This window comes from Bactrocera latifrons, unplaced genomic scaffold (assembly GCF_001853355.1).
Source record: "Bactrocera latifrons isolate USDA-ARS-PBARC rearing strain unplaced genomic scaffold, ASM185335v1 scaffold_221, whole genome shotgun sequence".
NCBI classification, from domain to species: Eukaryota; Metazoa; Arthropoda; class Insecta; order Diptera; family Tephritidae; genus Bactrocera; species Bactrocera latifrons.
In genome coordinates, this window is record NW_017535753.1 from 206914 (window position 1) to 223709 (window position 16796).

General features: G+C 38.1%; 1 protein-coding gene across 7 annotated transcripts in view; it reads left to right on the forward strand.

Moving 5' to 3' along the window:
- LOC108968613 (filamin-C) overlaps positions 1-11264 on the forward strand; it is a 100979-nt gene extending 89715 nt beyond the window's left edge. For 6 of the 7 annotated variants that reach the window (XM_018932731.1, XM_018932730.1, XM_018932733.1 and 3 more), the window contains 7 exons: positions 5870-6018; positions 6187-8263; positions 8323-8451; positions 8514-8875; positions 8942-9943; positions 10101-10280; positions 10348-11264. In XM_018932731.1, coding sequence (XP_018788276.1) covers positions 5870-6018; positions 6187-8263; positions 8323-8451; positions 8514-8875; positions 8942-9943; positions 10101-10280; positions 10348-10479 — 4031 coding nt within the window. In that variant the 3' untranslated portion in view covers positions 10480-11264. Of the gene's footprint in view, positions 1-2703; positions 3184-5869; positions 6019-6186; positions 8264-8322; positions 8452-8513; positions 8876-8941; positions 9944-10100; positions 10281-10347 lie in introns of those variants that run through there. The other variant, XM_018932736.1, reaches the window with a different exon arrangement.
- Positions 11265-16796: the final 5532 nt, after the last annotated feature.

Here is a 16796-nt window from a genome sequence, read left to right on the forward strand (position 1 = left end):
AGCAAAATAAAAAAATATGTAAATGACGGATAATGAAATCTCGATTATCATGCGAGAGTATAAAATGTTCGGAGACACCCGAGCTTAGCCCTTCCTTACTTGTTTTTTTTTTTAATTCAAATAAAATTTCGCAACAATTTTATTTTCAAATAATTGTTATCGAAAAAATCTTTTGTCCAAATTTTTAAAAATTGTATCTCTAAGTCTTGATTAAAATTCGTGAAGATCGGTTGAGTAGTTCTCAAGAAATCTTGCCAAACGACTTCAAAAACAGAGTTTCGAGAAAAAGGCATTTAAAGACAGCGTAGTCTGTATCTCCGAAACTTTTACTCTGATCACCTTGAAAATTTGGGAAAATATTCTAGGTATTGTAGAATTGAATAAGACAATAAAAAAATCGATTTTTTGAATCCCGTAAACCCTGCAACGCCTAAAACGAATTCATGTAAACTCATCTTGAAATTCCTCCAGACAGTAAAACCAAGCGATTTATTCATATTAGAAAGATTTTCTCTCTGAATTTCATGAAGATAACACACATACATATATGATTGGGCTTTATATATGGTGTAAAGTCAACTGGAAGTTTGAAAGTCTTAATAATAGATACATATGTGGTGGCTAAAGGGAAGTATTGATACAATTCCACACATACACAAGGTCAGATTGTGAACATAAGAGTATTATTTAATTTAATTTTATTTTTTTTTAATAAAAGACTCCACAGATTAACTAATATTTCGGATAAATCGTGAGCCATAGAAACCACGCCTAGTTTCATACCTCGGACGTATTTATTTAATGAGTTATGGGCGAAGTTATCACCCGATTTCAGGTATAGGAGGAGCGGTAAAGATTTTTGTAAGGTAATTAGATTAGTACAGCTTTAGTAGTTCGGGATATCAAATTAAATCTGTTCAAGGGTAGAGCCTTGCCCACTATTTAAAAATTTGTAAAACACTGATTTTTATATTTAAATTTATACCGTAAATATAATTATGGCATTTTAGTAAGTCTAGCCTCTTACTGTGTAGTTGTGGGGGCTCTAACAGGTCAGTGTCCAATCGGCGTTCACGCTGTGAGGTTGAGTATCTTAAGGGATGCCAGCTGCAGAAACTGCTGAATACAAGAGGAAAACAAATGGCAATTTATAGGTTTCCTTCAAGAGCATTTGTTGGCCGCGGTAGTATTCGGAATATTACCATATTCAACAGCAACTTTTATAATGGTATCAATGGTATCAATTCAATTTTTCTGCCGATTGATCGTCTGTTTCCAGGTCGTAAGGATAGATTCAAGACTCATCGCAAGAAATAATACGTTTTATGACATCTTGGTAGTCGTAAAGCATTGTTGCACAGACGTTAATAAATAAGAATAATAACATAAAAATGCATATCTGTCTCGATTAGTTTTACTGTTGCAACGATCCAACAAAGAAAGATTTTCATCTGGTTAAAGTTATAACACAAATCTCAAAGTTCATTATCTATCAGCCTCAACCACTTCACATCAGTCAGAAAATACGCATGTACATATATTTATATATCAGAGTTAAGCAGGTACTAGAAAATCACCTATAAGAACTATGAGCACACCCCTCAGATCTACTTGCATTCATATGATCCATTGCATTTAAGAAATAAACGATGGAAATAAACAAAGGAAGTGCATGCTGTGACTTAATACTTACAATTAATACCCGCTAATAACTTTCTGTATCGAGTTTCGAACTTAAAGAGCAATTTATGCTAGAGAAATTTAACGTCAACTAAGAATATGACTTAGCAGAATTCTCCGGCGGATATGTCGATTACTTTCAGCGCTGGAATATACTCATCCATTTGGAGGACATGCTTTAATAGAATAGAAATATCATTGACATCCACACTTGCCAGGATGACTTTGATTTACTATATACAGTACTACAGTTGTAAGGCTGGCTATGTTTCTTCTCAAATTATTGGTTAACTCGTATACAATAGGAGTTTAGCAAGATCAACGGCACCCTTGCTTCCATTTATACTTTGGAATGTGTTGTTTGGAAATTGGCTTTTAATCTTAAAGCTCGCCTTAAATTGATCAAAAATGGTGCTCGGTGCTCTATCGTCTAAAACATGCTTCTCTTATAAAAAAGATAAACTGACAGAAAAATGTTATATAAAAAATAATTTTATAGATGAATGTTATATAAAAAAAATTTTTTGAGAGAGAAATTTTCTACAGGTAAACCAAACATCTAACGAAGAGCAATAGTGGTCAAAACCAATTACCCAACGATCTCATTCAGCTCCTCTCCAAATCAGCTCACGAATTATCAAGTAGATTTCGTTTGCTAAATAATCGTTTCTGTCAATGAAATTGCTTCCAAGTTAGGAAATATTTCACAATGCACTCTCCTTCATTATTTTCACCGCTATGAACAAAAATTAAGGACTTTATTGAATAGATATATGTATGTACCTATATGTGTGTATAACCTATGTCATATGTGTCTATATGTCTGCTCAGTCTCCAAAATATTTTATTTGTAAATATCTCACCTCGAGTTCAGGACTTTATGCTCTCTATGTTTGCACCATTCGACTTTTCAAAATTCAGTTTTCTATTAATTTATTTTTATAAAATAGTAATAGTGTTGTTTTATTATGTTTTTTATTGTTAAATATTCGATTCTCACTTTTGATCTGTATTATATTTCAGGGCGGCGAAAACTATTGTACTAGACACTCTTTCTACTTATACAATTATTTGCATACCATACTTATACATATATATAAAACTATATATTTTACGTACATAAGTGCATATATGTATCTATATATATGTTCATGAAATAAAATACACACACACATAAACAGGAACTAATAGCACACTATACAAACTATCTCTCGCTCTCTATCTTTCGCTCACCCTTTATTTGACTTAATTCACTTTAGTGAACCGCAATGTAATGATTAGTCATGTAAATTGGTAAACAGTTTTTCAATTGTTTTAACTAACTTATTTTTTTTTACTTTTAATTGAAATTTATTTTACTTAAATAGAAGTAACGAAAAGTTTTAGCCTCCAACATTTTTTAAAATTTGTGCAAAATTATTATTTTTTTACTCGTATTCAAACGGTCTTTAAAGTCTTTCAAATACTTCGTACTAATTCTTTATGTTTTATACCTTCATTTTTATTATAATGTATTTAATAAACGATTTTATTAATGTTGACAATTAAGGGAATTATTATTTACAAATAAAAACATACTCACAAATAAAAAAAAAAATAAATAAAATGATGAGTTTTATATTCTGTTATATTTTTGACTTAGAACAGGCCTAGTTGCTTTCATATGAATATTTTTTTTTACTCAAAAACAAAGATGACTTAAATTCGAAGAGTATTGCTTTATTAGGTTTCTTTCGTTCATCAGTATTAAGTTAGAGGATAGATCTCTATTGAAAATCTATATCATTCTTTCAAAACAAGAAACTCAAAAGGAATTATATAACAGGAAACCTAACCATGAGACACTTTTGGTCAAAGAAAGCTATTTAGAACATCTTTATGGCTTCTTAAACTGCATTATTTAAAAGATAATCCGTTTCGACGTTCCCTACATTTTTAAGAAAAAACACAGAAACTTCAAATTTAGTGGGGAATTTTTACTATTATTCGAAAGAACATTCCTTGGGATTTATTGTTTAGGATTATCTCTTTGAAATGTTAACCAGGGTTACTTCTGAGATGGTCCATATGTCCGGGATTGTCCGTATAGACTTTAGAACTTACATATTCCTACAGGAATAAGTCTAATGGAGCGATATCACACGATCTTGATAGACAAACGACCGGCCCAAAACGTGAAATTATCTGCTCACAGAAGTGTTTTCTCATTGAATCCATTAATTGATGTGATGTGTGGGAAGTGGCGGCTTTTTGTTGAAATCAATTGTCGCTGGGATTACGAGCATCAACTTCTAACATCGAATATGGCGCGATAACGGTCGCCATTAACGTTTACGTTCTCACCGGCATAGTTTTTCAAGAAATATGGATAATCTGGATGAAATGACAGCCCCTGAATCTCTTCAGGTTGCTCTTCGTCTCAAATGCGGCAATTTTGGTTGTTTACATATCCATTGAGCTTGAAAGGAGCTTTGTCGCTAAACAAAACATCGGGTCTTCTTGGAACTTTTCAAGAGCCCATAAAGTGAAACGATGTCACTTAAGAAGGTCGAACGGCTTTAGCTCTTACACAAACTGTATTTTGCACGCTTCCAATTTAAGACGAGATCTTAACATAAAATGCGAAAAGCCATTCCATACGTCAGTCTAGTTGCTGCGAACAGCGCCGAAGCTACGACTGCTATATTTTCTTCACTGCGTGCTGAACGTGTTCTATTCGGTTAAATGTTATCCAATAATGAATGAAAGGTCTCAAGATGGGTGATGGGGTTACGAATAGTGCGCTTATAAGTTGAGCGAAGCGCGCGAAATACATTATTTGCAGAACGTGAATTTTCGTTTTAAAGTTAAACGATTTGTTAACATTGTTTAGGCGTAAGTCTTTCCATAAAAAATGCCAAACAATACTGAACAAAAGTAATATAACAGCTTGATGTGACTCCCACGAGATCTGTCAAAAACCGGCTTTTGAAAAAAGTACCTCTTCTTATATCACCCGTCTGGAGCTCTTAATCAACTTAGATGTAGGTGTACTTCTCAAAGTGCGGGTGAATTTTGGTGTATTGTGCCCTCTTCTAAAACACAAAGACGGTTGGATGGAGGCTTCCGCCGGGAGCTCTCAATCTACCCTTTCTGCAAGTCACTGCAGATGTACTTTTTCTTAGTGCTGTTTCTTTCTTTTCACTCCGATATGAGAGCTGAGCTCGCTGACAATGCGCTCAAAGCTAGACAAGGAATGTATAACCTCACTAGCAGTATCTGGGAGCTTAGTCTCATCAACCGATTAGCTGCAACTTCAGCGGCAGATGTCAAAATTTGATTCTCTCAACTCAACAACTTCCTTTAGTTATAATATAAAAATGTCTAGCTTTGACTTTTCTAATGTATATAAAGCTTTCGATGAGATTGGTTGTTTCTAAAATTACGTAAATTTTATGTAAATATTATTTCACATATTTTTTTCCTTTTAGGTATGCAGCTTCTAACAAAACTGCCTGCTTAACATAATATTATTAGTTACAAGTACCTTCTTAGTATATCAAACTGAAAACATTTGTACATATGTATATGTATGCTGTATATAGTCATGTAGTTAGTAGTATGCTTTGAATCGTCTTCCCAACTTATCAACTAGTTTTTAATCGCAAAACAAGATTTTTTCTAACTTAGTCCAAATAAAGTCCGCAAATTTTTATATAAACCCGCTTTATCAGCTATGAGTAAAACACTAAATGACGCTCATTTCATATAATTAGTCATTTATTTTCTCTAATAAAAACTAATCCATCTTTTTTTCAAAATTTTTTTTTTCATTTATTCATTTTGAAACAAAACACCCACACATGCCAAACCCCATAATGAATAATGAAACGAAATAAATTTGAATAACAACAATCCCAACTAACTTTGCCAATCCAAAACTAAAACAAACGTATTTGCTTTTGCTAAACAAAATATAAATACTTTACCCGTATTTTGCAAATTTCAACAAAAACCACATTTTTACGACGTTAACTCTATGCTATGTTCGCGCAACGCGAAACCGAAAACGAAAAACAAAMCAAAACAATGAAATAAAAAACTTTTAAAAAATCAAAAAAACTTCCAAACTCAACCAAAAACTTAAACGCAACAAAAAAAAAAATCCGAAAATAAAAATAAAAACAATTTGCTGCAACAATAACAACAGGACCTGCCGGTCAGTCAGTGCCCGCACAGGTTCACCAAACCTCGGAGGGTATCTTCAAGGCAGAGTTCGTGCCGCGCGTTGTCGGCGAACATCGTGTGAATGTCACAGTCAACGGTTTGTCCACCGCCGGTAGTCCCTACGCAGCTAAGGTAGGATCATGCAATTGTATCGCAAGATTTTAGACACTAAGGTCCAAGGTCAAATCATTTTGGTTTCAGAAATGTAACGACAATTATATGGAGCCAAATTGTTTAGCCTAGAGACCTAAAGAACAAGTTATGATTTCATTTACTTACTCTAATAATATCATTATACAGGTTTACGACGTGAATGCCATCAAAGTGAAGAACGTCAGCAATGGTACGGTTGGTAAACCAGTCACATTTTTGGTGGAGACATCGCAGGCGGGTCCTGGTAATCTTGAAGTCACTGTAAATGGAGGTCGTGTACCGACTTCCGCGCAGGCGCAAGGGCAACACACCTATGCCATTAGTTTTACGCCACGGGACGCACAAAATCACACAGTTGAGTTACGTTTCAATGGACAGGATGTGCCGGGCTCACCGTTCACGTGTCGCGTTTCGGCTGCGGCGCGTATACAATCGCCAGAAACTTTGGATAAAGTTAGTGTTGGACGGTTGTTTGAGTTCGTCGTTGAGTCTGACACGGAACCGAGTGTTGAAGTGCTTGGCCCGGCTAGACGCAGTGTGCCCGTCAAGATCGATGCGCTGGATGGCACTGGTTATAATATTAAATTCGAACCTGTCGAGGTTGGTGATCATTCGGTGGAAGTGCGTTTACCTGGTGGTGGGCATGTTGAGGGTAGCCCATTTCTGCTCAAATCCTATTCGGCAGAGAAGGTCATTGTCACCGATATACGCCCGGGAGTGGTTGGTAAAAGCGTAAGCTTCGGCATTAATGCCAGTCAGGCCGGTGCCGGCAATTTGGAAATCATTGTTGCAGTTAATGGTAAAAATGTGCCGAACTATGTGCAGTCGGAAGGCAATGCGCGTTTCAAGGTGAACTTCAAGCCTACTGAGGCAGCGCCACACTCGCTCTCGGTGCGTTTCAATGGTCATCCAGTACCCGGCTCGCCATTTACATGTCAAATTGCATCAGCGCCCATTAGCTTGCCACGCGCTTTGGCTACCGGCGAAGGTCTCAAGCAGGCAGCTATAAAAGTTGATAACACTTTCGAACTGGAGGGCTTCGAAGGTGTGGAGCCTCAAGTTTTTGTAACCACACCATCTGGTGACAATATTATATGTCAATTGAGTCCACAAGGCGGCGACACCTACACAGCTACTTTCCAACCCACAGTTGTGGGTCGTCATTTGATTAGCGTGACTGCAAGTGATAAACACATCAATGGTTCACCGTTCTCGTGCAATGTCTTCGATGTTTCACGTGTCAGCATCAGTGGCTTGGATCAACAATACGGTCCAGCCGCGTTGGGTGTTCCCGTCACATTTAGTGTGGATGCCGCTGGCGCTGGCGAAGGCACACTTGAATTAGTAGTTTCGACAGACACGAGCACTGTAAAAGCCGAGGTGGTCGCCTGTGCACGTGGTCTCTATGATGTTACCTTTGTGCCGCAAACCACAGAACCACATTATGTCAACATTACATTCAACGAAGTGCCCGTAGATGGCAGTCCATTCCGCGTAGATATACAACAGACAACACAGCACATACAGATCGGTAGTTTGGCCACCATTGATTTTCCGACAGATGATCAGATTGCAGAAATTATGGGTCCCGATCACAAGCCAGTGCCTTATACCATTACTAGACAGACGGCGGAGTTCCGCACTCACATGACCGGTAATTATTTGATACGTTTCATCGATCGCGATACACGTCAACACATCGGCACACGCACACTTACGGTCTTCGATCCATCGTTGGTGAAGATCACCGAAGTGGGTGAAGCCATCTGCCAGCAACCAGCTAGCATTTCAGTATCACTCAATGAAGCCGGACAAGGTGAACTGTCCGCGATTGTCAAATGTGGTGCTTCGGAGGTACCACATTCCATACGTGGTCCATCAAAGACAGGTGTTTACGAGATCGTCTATCATCCGACACGTGTGGCACCGCACAAGATGACCATACTCTTCAATGAAGTGCCGATTTCACTAAAACCACTGGAGATCAATGTACTACCTGCGAATGTTGGTAAGGAAATCAGCGTATCTGGACTCGGATTATATCAGGCACGTGTTGGAAAGACGACATCGTTTGCCATCGATACTGTTAAAAGACCAGCACGCGAATTCGATGTGGTGGTATCTGGTCCAGGTGGTCAGGCTCTACCTGTTCGCTGCTATCAAACTAAGAGTGGGCATTTACAAGCTGAGTTCACAATCACCAAACCGGGTCAAAGCATAGTTGGTATGTGGTTTAATGTAGCACCTTAGCATTATTTAATTGAAAAAAAAAAACTTTTACAGAGGTACTTCATCAGTCGAAGCCACTACCTGGCAGTCCATTCACATGCGAAGCTTTTGATACCAGCCGTGTTGCTGTACAGGGTGTACCAAAAGGCCAGTTAGCGCTGCACAGTCCAATCTGTTTCACAGGTTTGTTCACAACCATAAATTTCCATTAATGTACTTAAGACTTCTATTTCCCCAATTTTTAGTGCGCACTGATAATGCTGGTATTGCCGAACTGGAGGCCTTCGCCGTCTCCCCAACCAATCAAAACTTGCCCGTCCACATTACCGAACAGTCAGAGGGCATATATAGTGTTGAATTCGTGCCATCCCAACCGGGTGCTTATAAACTAACCGTTATGTACGGCGGTGAAACCGTACAAGGTTCGCCTTTCACTTTTACCGCCTCCGCTACAGGCGTAAAGACCGATACTCGCGCAGCCGGCAACGGACTGGAGGTTTGTCAGCGCAACAAGGAGGCCTCCTTCATTGTCTACTGTCCCATTGCTCCGAATGTGCAAATCGAACGTGTCGACGAGTTTGGTGAACGTATCGAGCCGAAAATTAAGGTACTTACTATACAAAGCATCCATCTCATTGAAGATCTTTTAGTATAACTATAAATAAAATTCCAGGCACTAGGTAACAATGAATGGCGTATTTCGTATACCATTCTTTCCGTTGGTCATTACGAAATACGAGCCAGCTGTCCAAATCGTGGTAACTTACCCGGCTCACCGTGGAGCATTTCCTGTGTGGAAACTTCGAAGATTACACCTGTCGGCGGTTGGGGTACACTGCTCGATCACGATGGTCGTCTCATCTTACCGGCGCGTATAATTTTTGATGTGGAGAATGCGGGTCCCGGCGATCTGGCCTGCTCCATAGATGGCATTGAAATACCCGTTGACAAATTAAGCGATGGCAAAATGCGCATCTACATATCTGCTGACAGTTTAGCACCGGGCGAGCACGATTTAGACCTCACTTGGAGTGGCCTCACCATTGTGCAATGTCCGCGTAGTGCTTTCGTTACTGGTCAACAAGCCGCCGATAAAGTGGTGCTCACAGGACGTGGTCTAGCGGCAGCACAAGCTGGTGAGGCAGCACATTTCACAATAGATGCCACTAATGCACCCGCCGGCCGACCTGAGGTCATACTGATGCATCAAGACAATACTTCGGTGCCAGTAAGCATGGCGCAACCGCGACCAACAGAAAGTATTTGGTTGGCCTCCTACACACCGCAAAAGTCATCCTCTGGTCCGCTAACCTTATCAGTCAAGTGGAATGGTCGTCTCGTCAAAGGTTGTCCACTCACAGTCGCCGTCGGTTCTTCGATGGATGCTTCGAAAGTTATCTGCTCGGGTGAGGGTCTACGTCATGGCATTGTTGGTAAGGATATTAAGTCGTGGATTGACACACGTCGTGCCGGTCCTGGTGAGTTGACGGCGCACTGCGCTGGACCACGTAAAGTGGCTTATTGTGAGCTGTATGATCACGGTGATGCCACATTTACGCTGAACATCAAACCACAAGAGCCGGGTAGGCATTTATTGACAATCAAATATGGCGGACAAAATGTGCCTGGCTCACCTTTCGCGCTGAAGGTCGCTGGTGCACCAGATGCTAGTAAGGTAAGGCTCTCTATATTAATCGAGTATCAATCAAATACCGGACGAAAATTACTTACTCTTCTGCCTCAAATGGTTTGAAGCAAAATATACTAATACGACGTTAGATGTACTAGACAATAGACGATATCCTAAATTCTTTCCAACTTTATTTTTGTAGGTACGTGTCTATGGTCCTGGCATCGAGCACGGCGTCTTAGCCACCTTCCAGTCGCGTTTCATCTGCGACACACGCGGCGCTGGCGCTGGCCAATTGACGGTGAGAGTACGTGGTCCCAAGGGAGCATTCCGTGTAGAAATGCAGCGTGAAAGCCAAAAGGATCGCACAATACTCTGCAAGGTAAGTAAAGAAACGAGGGATGACTACTCTTTTCGTTACATTTTTTAACTCTTCATATGTCTTGCAGTACGATCCCACAGAGCCGGGCGATTATCGTGTCGAAGTAAAATGGGCTGGCGAATTTGTACCCGGTTCACCGTTCCCGGTTATGATATTCGACACTGAAGAAGAGTTGCGACGCTATTTGCAAGGTATATGAGGCCAGAGTAGTATTAGCACAATTATACTGCCCAGCCCTGCCCTCAGTCAACTAACACAACAACACTCATACCCACACCAACACCACAACCACCACCACCAAACATTACCAATGCAACATAATACATTACCAGCATCACCGCAACACTATTATCGTTCCCAACAACAAATACGTCTATCGCCACTGCTGGGCAGTCAGTTACTGAACCAGCATTACATAAGCAATCCGGATTTCATCTACGATATGGGTTCGCGCAGCTGCTTGCGACGTCGCTGCCGCCACGACAGCAATTGCGCGCTGCTTTGACAACTGAAAATAAATGGGTTCATAAAGGAAATTGAATATGTACACTAACTGTTTAGGAAGGTGTACTTATTTTCGAAAAAAAAAAATGGAAAAGCACCCATACGAAATTGCGGTTCAATGGAGTAACTCTGCGGCTACATACAATACTACAAACTGGTCACACAAATCAAGGACGAGAGAGGGCAGCCAACTCACAGTAACCACAAGTAAAAGTGAGGCATTATTTTAAAATTATTTTTTATTTTATAATATTTTATAAAATATTTAAGCGAAAATACTGAGARGAGTTGAAGAAYATAACATATAATTAAATACTTAATTACAGGTAATTAAAATTAAATTATAAATAAGCAATGATCCGCCCAACAGCGCGTATTTAAGCAACGAAATCTTCCAATTTGTTAACAATGCAAAAACCAAACACGAAGTTTTTAAAGTAAAATTATTTAAAAACAAAATTTTGAAAAAATTTGAAAAAATTAAAAAAAAAACATATACATACAAATATGTAATTAAAGAAGGATTTGTAAGAGTTAACAAATTTTAGTGTTTCCAGTTTTTTCTTAGAGTATGTATGATGTTATATCTTAAAAAAATAATGGGAAATTATTACAAATCATGAAGAACTTTGTAATTCTTAAAATGGAAAACAATTAAAATTTAGTATTAAAAAAATTGCGAAATTGTTTTCTTTGTACACCCTTTCTTGTGCTTTTTTGCTAACACAAATGCGACTTACAAAAATATATTATATGAAACCATGATAAAGTTGATTAACCATTTTATTTAATTTAAAATGTTTACACAAATATTGATTAGTAATAAAAATATATTTTAGCTAAAGAGACGGCATTTTTAATTATAACATGAAACAAGAAATACCTACCAGAGATAAAAAATATATAACGACAAGGTTTTGGTTGGTCACTTTGTATATTATAAACAGCGAGCTTTATTGCATATGAAGAAATTTAGAGAGAGTGGATATGTGAAAACTCACCATCGTGGAGGATGACCTAAAAGTACAACATGACATGACGATTCGAAAATACTTAGATAACTAAAAAAATTTGCTGATAAGTCTGCAACGAACGTGATTAAAACCCTAAATTTCAAAGTTAGCACCCGCACTGTACAGAGAAGAACGTGTGCAGGTGAGCTAACAAGTTATAGGGCAACTAAAAAACCTTTTATATAAAAAAAAATGTACTAAGACGATTACAATTTGCTCGGGAACACATCAACTGGCCAGTGGGACAATGAAAAACAGTACTTTTCTCTGATTAATCAAAATTTAATTTGAAATTAAGGAGTGTAAGGATATAAAAACAAATTGTTCGAAGAATGGCATGGAGTCAAATAATTTCTAAAGATTTGTACGTTTTTATAAAATAAATAGTTATTCTTCAAATCTGAGTTATTTGTTTATACATATTTAAAAAAGTAATTGCCAGAATAGGAGATGATAATGTACTTCGTAAGTATGGGTCCAATATGTTTTGTCTAACACTGTAGTTGTCCGATCCTTACATTTTTTTTTATTTTTATTTTTTTTTATTTTTATTTTTTTTTTATTTTTATTTTTTTGAAATTGTATCGTTGCCTTGGACAATATCCATGCCAAATTTCATGAAGACATACTATAGTATGGTTTCCATACAAGGACTCGATTTTTATCGTCGAAATTGTATGGCAGATATTTTGCTATAAAGGTCCGATGTTGTCTAAAACAGCGCTTTAGAGAGGAAAGGGTGTGTACACAGTTTCAAATCGATATCTCAAAAACTGAGAGACTGGTTCACGTATATACAGACGTATAGAGGGATGTCCATGGATAAATCAACTTTAGAGTGTAACAAGTGATATTATAAACTTTAAACAAAATTTCTTTTTATATTAAGCTCCACGATAGCTGGCGAATCACAACGTGCTGCCAAACGCCTTAAAACAAGCTTCTAACAACGCCAACTAATCTAGTCAATAACCATAAAGCCTTCTGTCGCAAAGTATCGTAAAACTCAGTAGCCTAAAACTAAACCTCATGGAAGCAAATCTACAAGCGTTGGTTCAGTGTAAAGTCTACAAAAAATTCTTGCAGAATCCTTTCTACACAAAAAAAACATAGAATTGAACGTAAAACTTTTCCGACTAAATAATTGCTCAATATGCCATAATAATGGACAATTTATAGACACAAACGTTATAGCGCATAATAAAGGCTGTTAGCGCAATTGGCGCCCTCTAGCGGCCGCTAGTGATGCATGTTTATTATAAAAATGTGTCGAAAAAGTTAACTAGACAGAATATGCTAATACAGCCATACATAAATTTTCGCCACAAGTAAAAAAATACGTATTAAATAAAAGCAATTAAATTTTAAGATGTAAATTTTTGATGTAAATTTGTTATCGACGTCCCACACCTGCCGAATCTGCTTTTGAAGCCAATAAATAAACCATTTAGCTGTTATACAATGTTAATTACGACATTAAACTTAGTCTCCACTTATTCTGGACACAAACACTTGGCTGCTATAACTTATTATAGTGTGATAGCCTTAGAAGTAGCATGCAATAAATTTAAAAATCTGGACTTGTCATCAATTTACAAAAATGTCTCCATTTGTTTCTTGCATGTAACTTTCTATATCATGCTATTATACTGACTATTACATATTCATATGTATGTAGAAAATAATATTTCTTTGATCTAGCAAAATAAAAGTGTATGGCAATATTATATATGTATATCCGAACCTGTATCGGAATATTATAAATTTTAAAACCGTTCATCTGATCAAATTTGACCTGGTGATCCATTTTGAGATTCCCCACTTTTTTTGAGAAAAAACACAGAAACTTCAAATTTAATAGGGAACGTTTACTATCATTCGAAAGAATGATTTATTTTTGAAGATTATCTCTTTCAAATATTAGCCAAGTTCACTTCTCTGATGGTCCATCCGTTGAGCCCAATTATCGATGAGTGGTTCAAGCAATTCGACTGGTAATTGAAGAATGACACGCGTGATGTTTTGCTCCAAAGCCTGAATCGAATCGGGATTGTTCACATAGACTTTAGACTCTACACATATCTACAGGAAAAAATCTGACTTTCTGCTATTTCAAGATCTTGGTGGCCAACCGACCTTTTCAAAACGTGAAATTATCTACTCACAGAAGTGTTTTCTCATTAAATCCATTGATTGATGAGGTGTGTGGGAAGTGACGCCATCTTATTAAAACGAAATGTGGTCAAGCTCACTAGCTTCAATTTCATGCATTAAATAGTCGGTTATCATGGCGCGGCAACGGTCATTCCCACTGGTATCATTTTTGAGAACATATGGACCGACAAACAAACCGGTGCTTTTTCAGGATAAAATGGTGGCTCTTGAATATCATGCGTGCTCGAAGTGGTCTATTTGTTCGAATAATCAAAATTTCAGAATGATAGTATATGTGTTTAAAATTGCCGAATCCTCATTTTTACGCAAAAAAATCGCCTCTAAAACATCAAACTTAAATGGCTTAAGTGAAATGCACACCGCTTTTGCATAAATAGGCGACAGATAGCTTTTAAAATGCATAGACTTTACCCCAATGAAATATATAAATGCAAATAAAATAAAATATTTGCATGTTTTCTTATCTGCTCCTTACACAGAAGCCAACGCCGGAATCATCCCGAGGATAAGAACAAGCCCGGCTTGAACTCAGAACAAATTTGCATGTTGAAAGAATAAATAAATAAATAAATGAAATAAATAAAAACGCATACATCATACTCACGGGCACTCGCATAATTGCATGTGTATGCAACAACAATATATGCGGCAATGTTGCATGAATGGCATTCCCCTCAAGCGCCCTTGTACGACCATTCAGTGCACGGCATCCGCAGGACCACACGCCGCAATTTCGGCGCGCATTTTAATGCGAGCTAAAATGGAAGAAAAAAGAAACAGAAATAATAAAAAAGCATAAATATACATTTGGGCGAAAAAATGAGAGAAGAAAAAACGGAGCTAGCACAACAACAACAACGGCGAACGAACATGTTTRCGTACTCATTACAATAATTTCGGGTGAAACAACAAATTTGTAATGCAACCGAAAAAATATGAGAACGTAATCTATGCGCTGCAATCAGCTGTGGCCTGCTGCTGCCTGCCGCTACCGGTTGCCAGTTGCCGGCACAGACCAGCAAGCATTTTTGAATGCATGCCGTTGTGGCAGTGGCAACGATTGCGGCCAGCAGCCAGGAGCCAGCCGGCAGCCGAGCGCCGCAACCAGCAGGAGCTGCTGACTGCTGCATCAGCACCGGCAAGGCAAACGCCTGTTGTCATGCCACAAATGGCCGGGTGTGCGTGTGTGTGCGGTGATGCAACGGAGTAGACATCCTTTTAGCCACGTTTTCACAACTTGCTCGGTTGATTCAATTTTTCAATTGTATTTTTTCTTTCCATCCATTTCTTTGCAGGTTTTTGGCTTGTTTTTTGCTGCTTTTGGTTTGATTACAATGCCGGGCATGCATAAGAAATATGATCATGCTTATGCTGTCGTGTGGAATGTAGAACGAGTTGAATGAGCTCGTACAGCAAATGCATCTATAAACTGACATATGTGAACAGCTGCGGTCATAAAATTGAATACGCTACGGTTTAGTTTACAGTGAGATTCTTTACGGATGGGTGAAAGGCTTACAGAGGCCTACAATATCAATAACTCCTTTCAACTTTAGCTTTAGGTTTCCTATTGCAGTATTGTTCACACGTGAGTTACTGCCGCTAAGATAGCGGTAGATTTACTGCTCCGCAGAGAAGTGACCATTCAATCTGATAGTTGGGACCATTACAAGTCTTGAGCTCACTACCCGTCTGTTAAGGGTTGGTTAAGGAATGACTTACATCGTTACCAAGAGCATAGGGTAATTTTGTAACAAAACTATCATGTGTGCTAGGCCACAGCGGAATCGCAAACTGTAAAGCTGATGAGCTGGCATGGAAAAGTACCCGAGCATCGCTATCATGGACGCATGGATAGGTGTTCCACGCTCTTTATAAGCAGGGTTTTGCGAGAGCTTAACCAGCGCTGGGCTACCATAGGTTCATGCATTGTCTCAAGATGCTTTTGGTATAAGATCGATATTAAGAGATTCAGTGAGCTCGTTGCCTCTTTAAGGTTGAGAATCTTACCGGCATCTGTAAAAGCGGTATTGAGGAAGGCGACATGCAAAAATTTCAACGCTTTCTTCTTGATTATCCCGCGTTTACGAAATCAAACCTTAAATAATTGGTATATTACGCTTCCAGAAATCCCACGGATTTGGTGGTATCAAAATTTAAACGCCTAGCGAGTTTGTCTTGACCATATATATTTATAAGATCGAATACAGGATGAATGTCACAAAGAACTGTAGCCCAAGTGCCATCTCTGGATCAGTCATCCAACGTAACAAAACCTGACTTCTTAAAAATATTTTGTGTTTGATGATATTCACAAACTCTCGGTGATAGAAAACGGACAGTTGTTTCTTAGATACATGGTAACAATACTAGCGTGAACTTCTCAATTGGAAACGCGTTTCGTGATTATGGATTGGAATCTTAATATAGTTAACCTATTTCACTAGGTCCATTGTTCTGAAGACCAAAACTAAAAATAAACATGCTTGTCATTCTTAGAGACTAAAAGCTGACGACATCATATTTACTGTAAATCGTGTCTTTCTCGAAGAGAAACGTAGAGTTTCTTCTATTTTCAGAGCCATAATAAACTATTTGAATTTTCAATATTCCGTTTACCCGTTCTTGGGGCTCTCCACAACAATAAAAATAAAATTTAGATTGAGCAAAAAATTATTTACAAAGAATCTGAGGTTGGAAAAAGGAAGAGTTAAAAATGGTTTACCGATTTCTGGCACAAATATGAGTGCTATAAGAAAATTTTATATGACACCGATGTAGGTAGGTTAAGTTTGGATAGTCTAGTCGACTAATGTGCCACGCA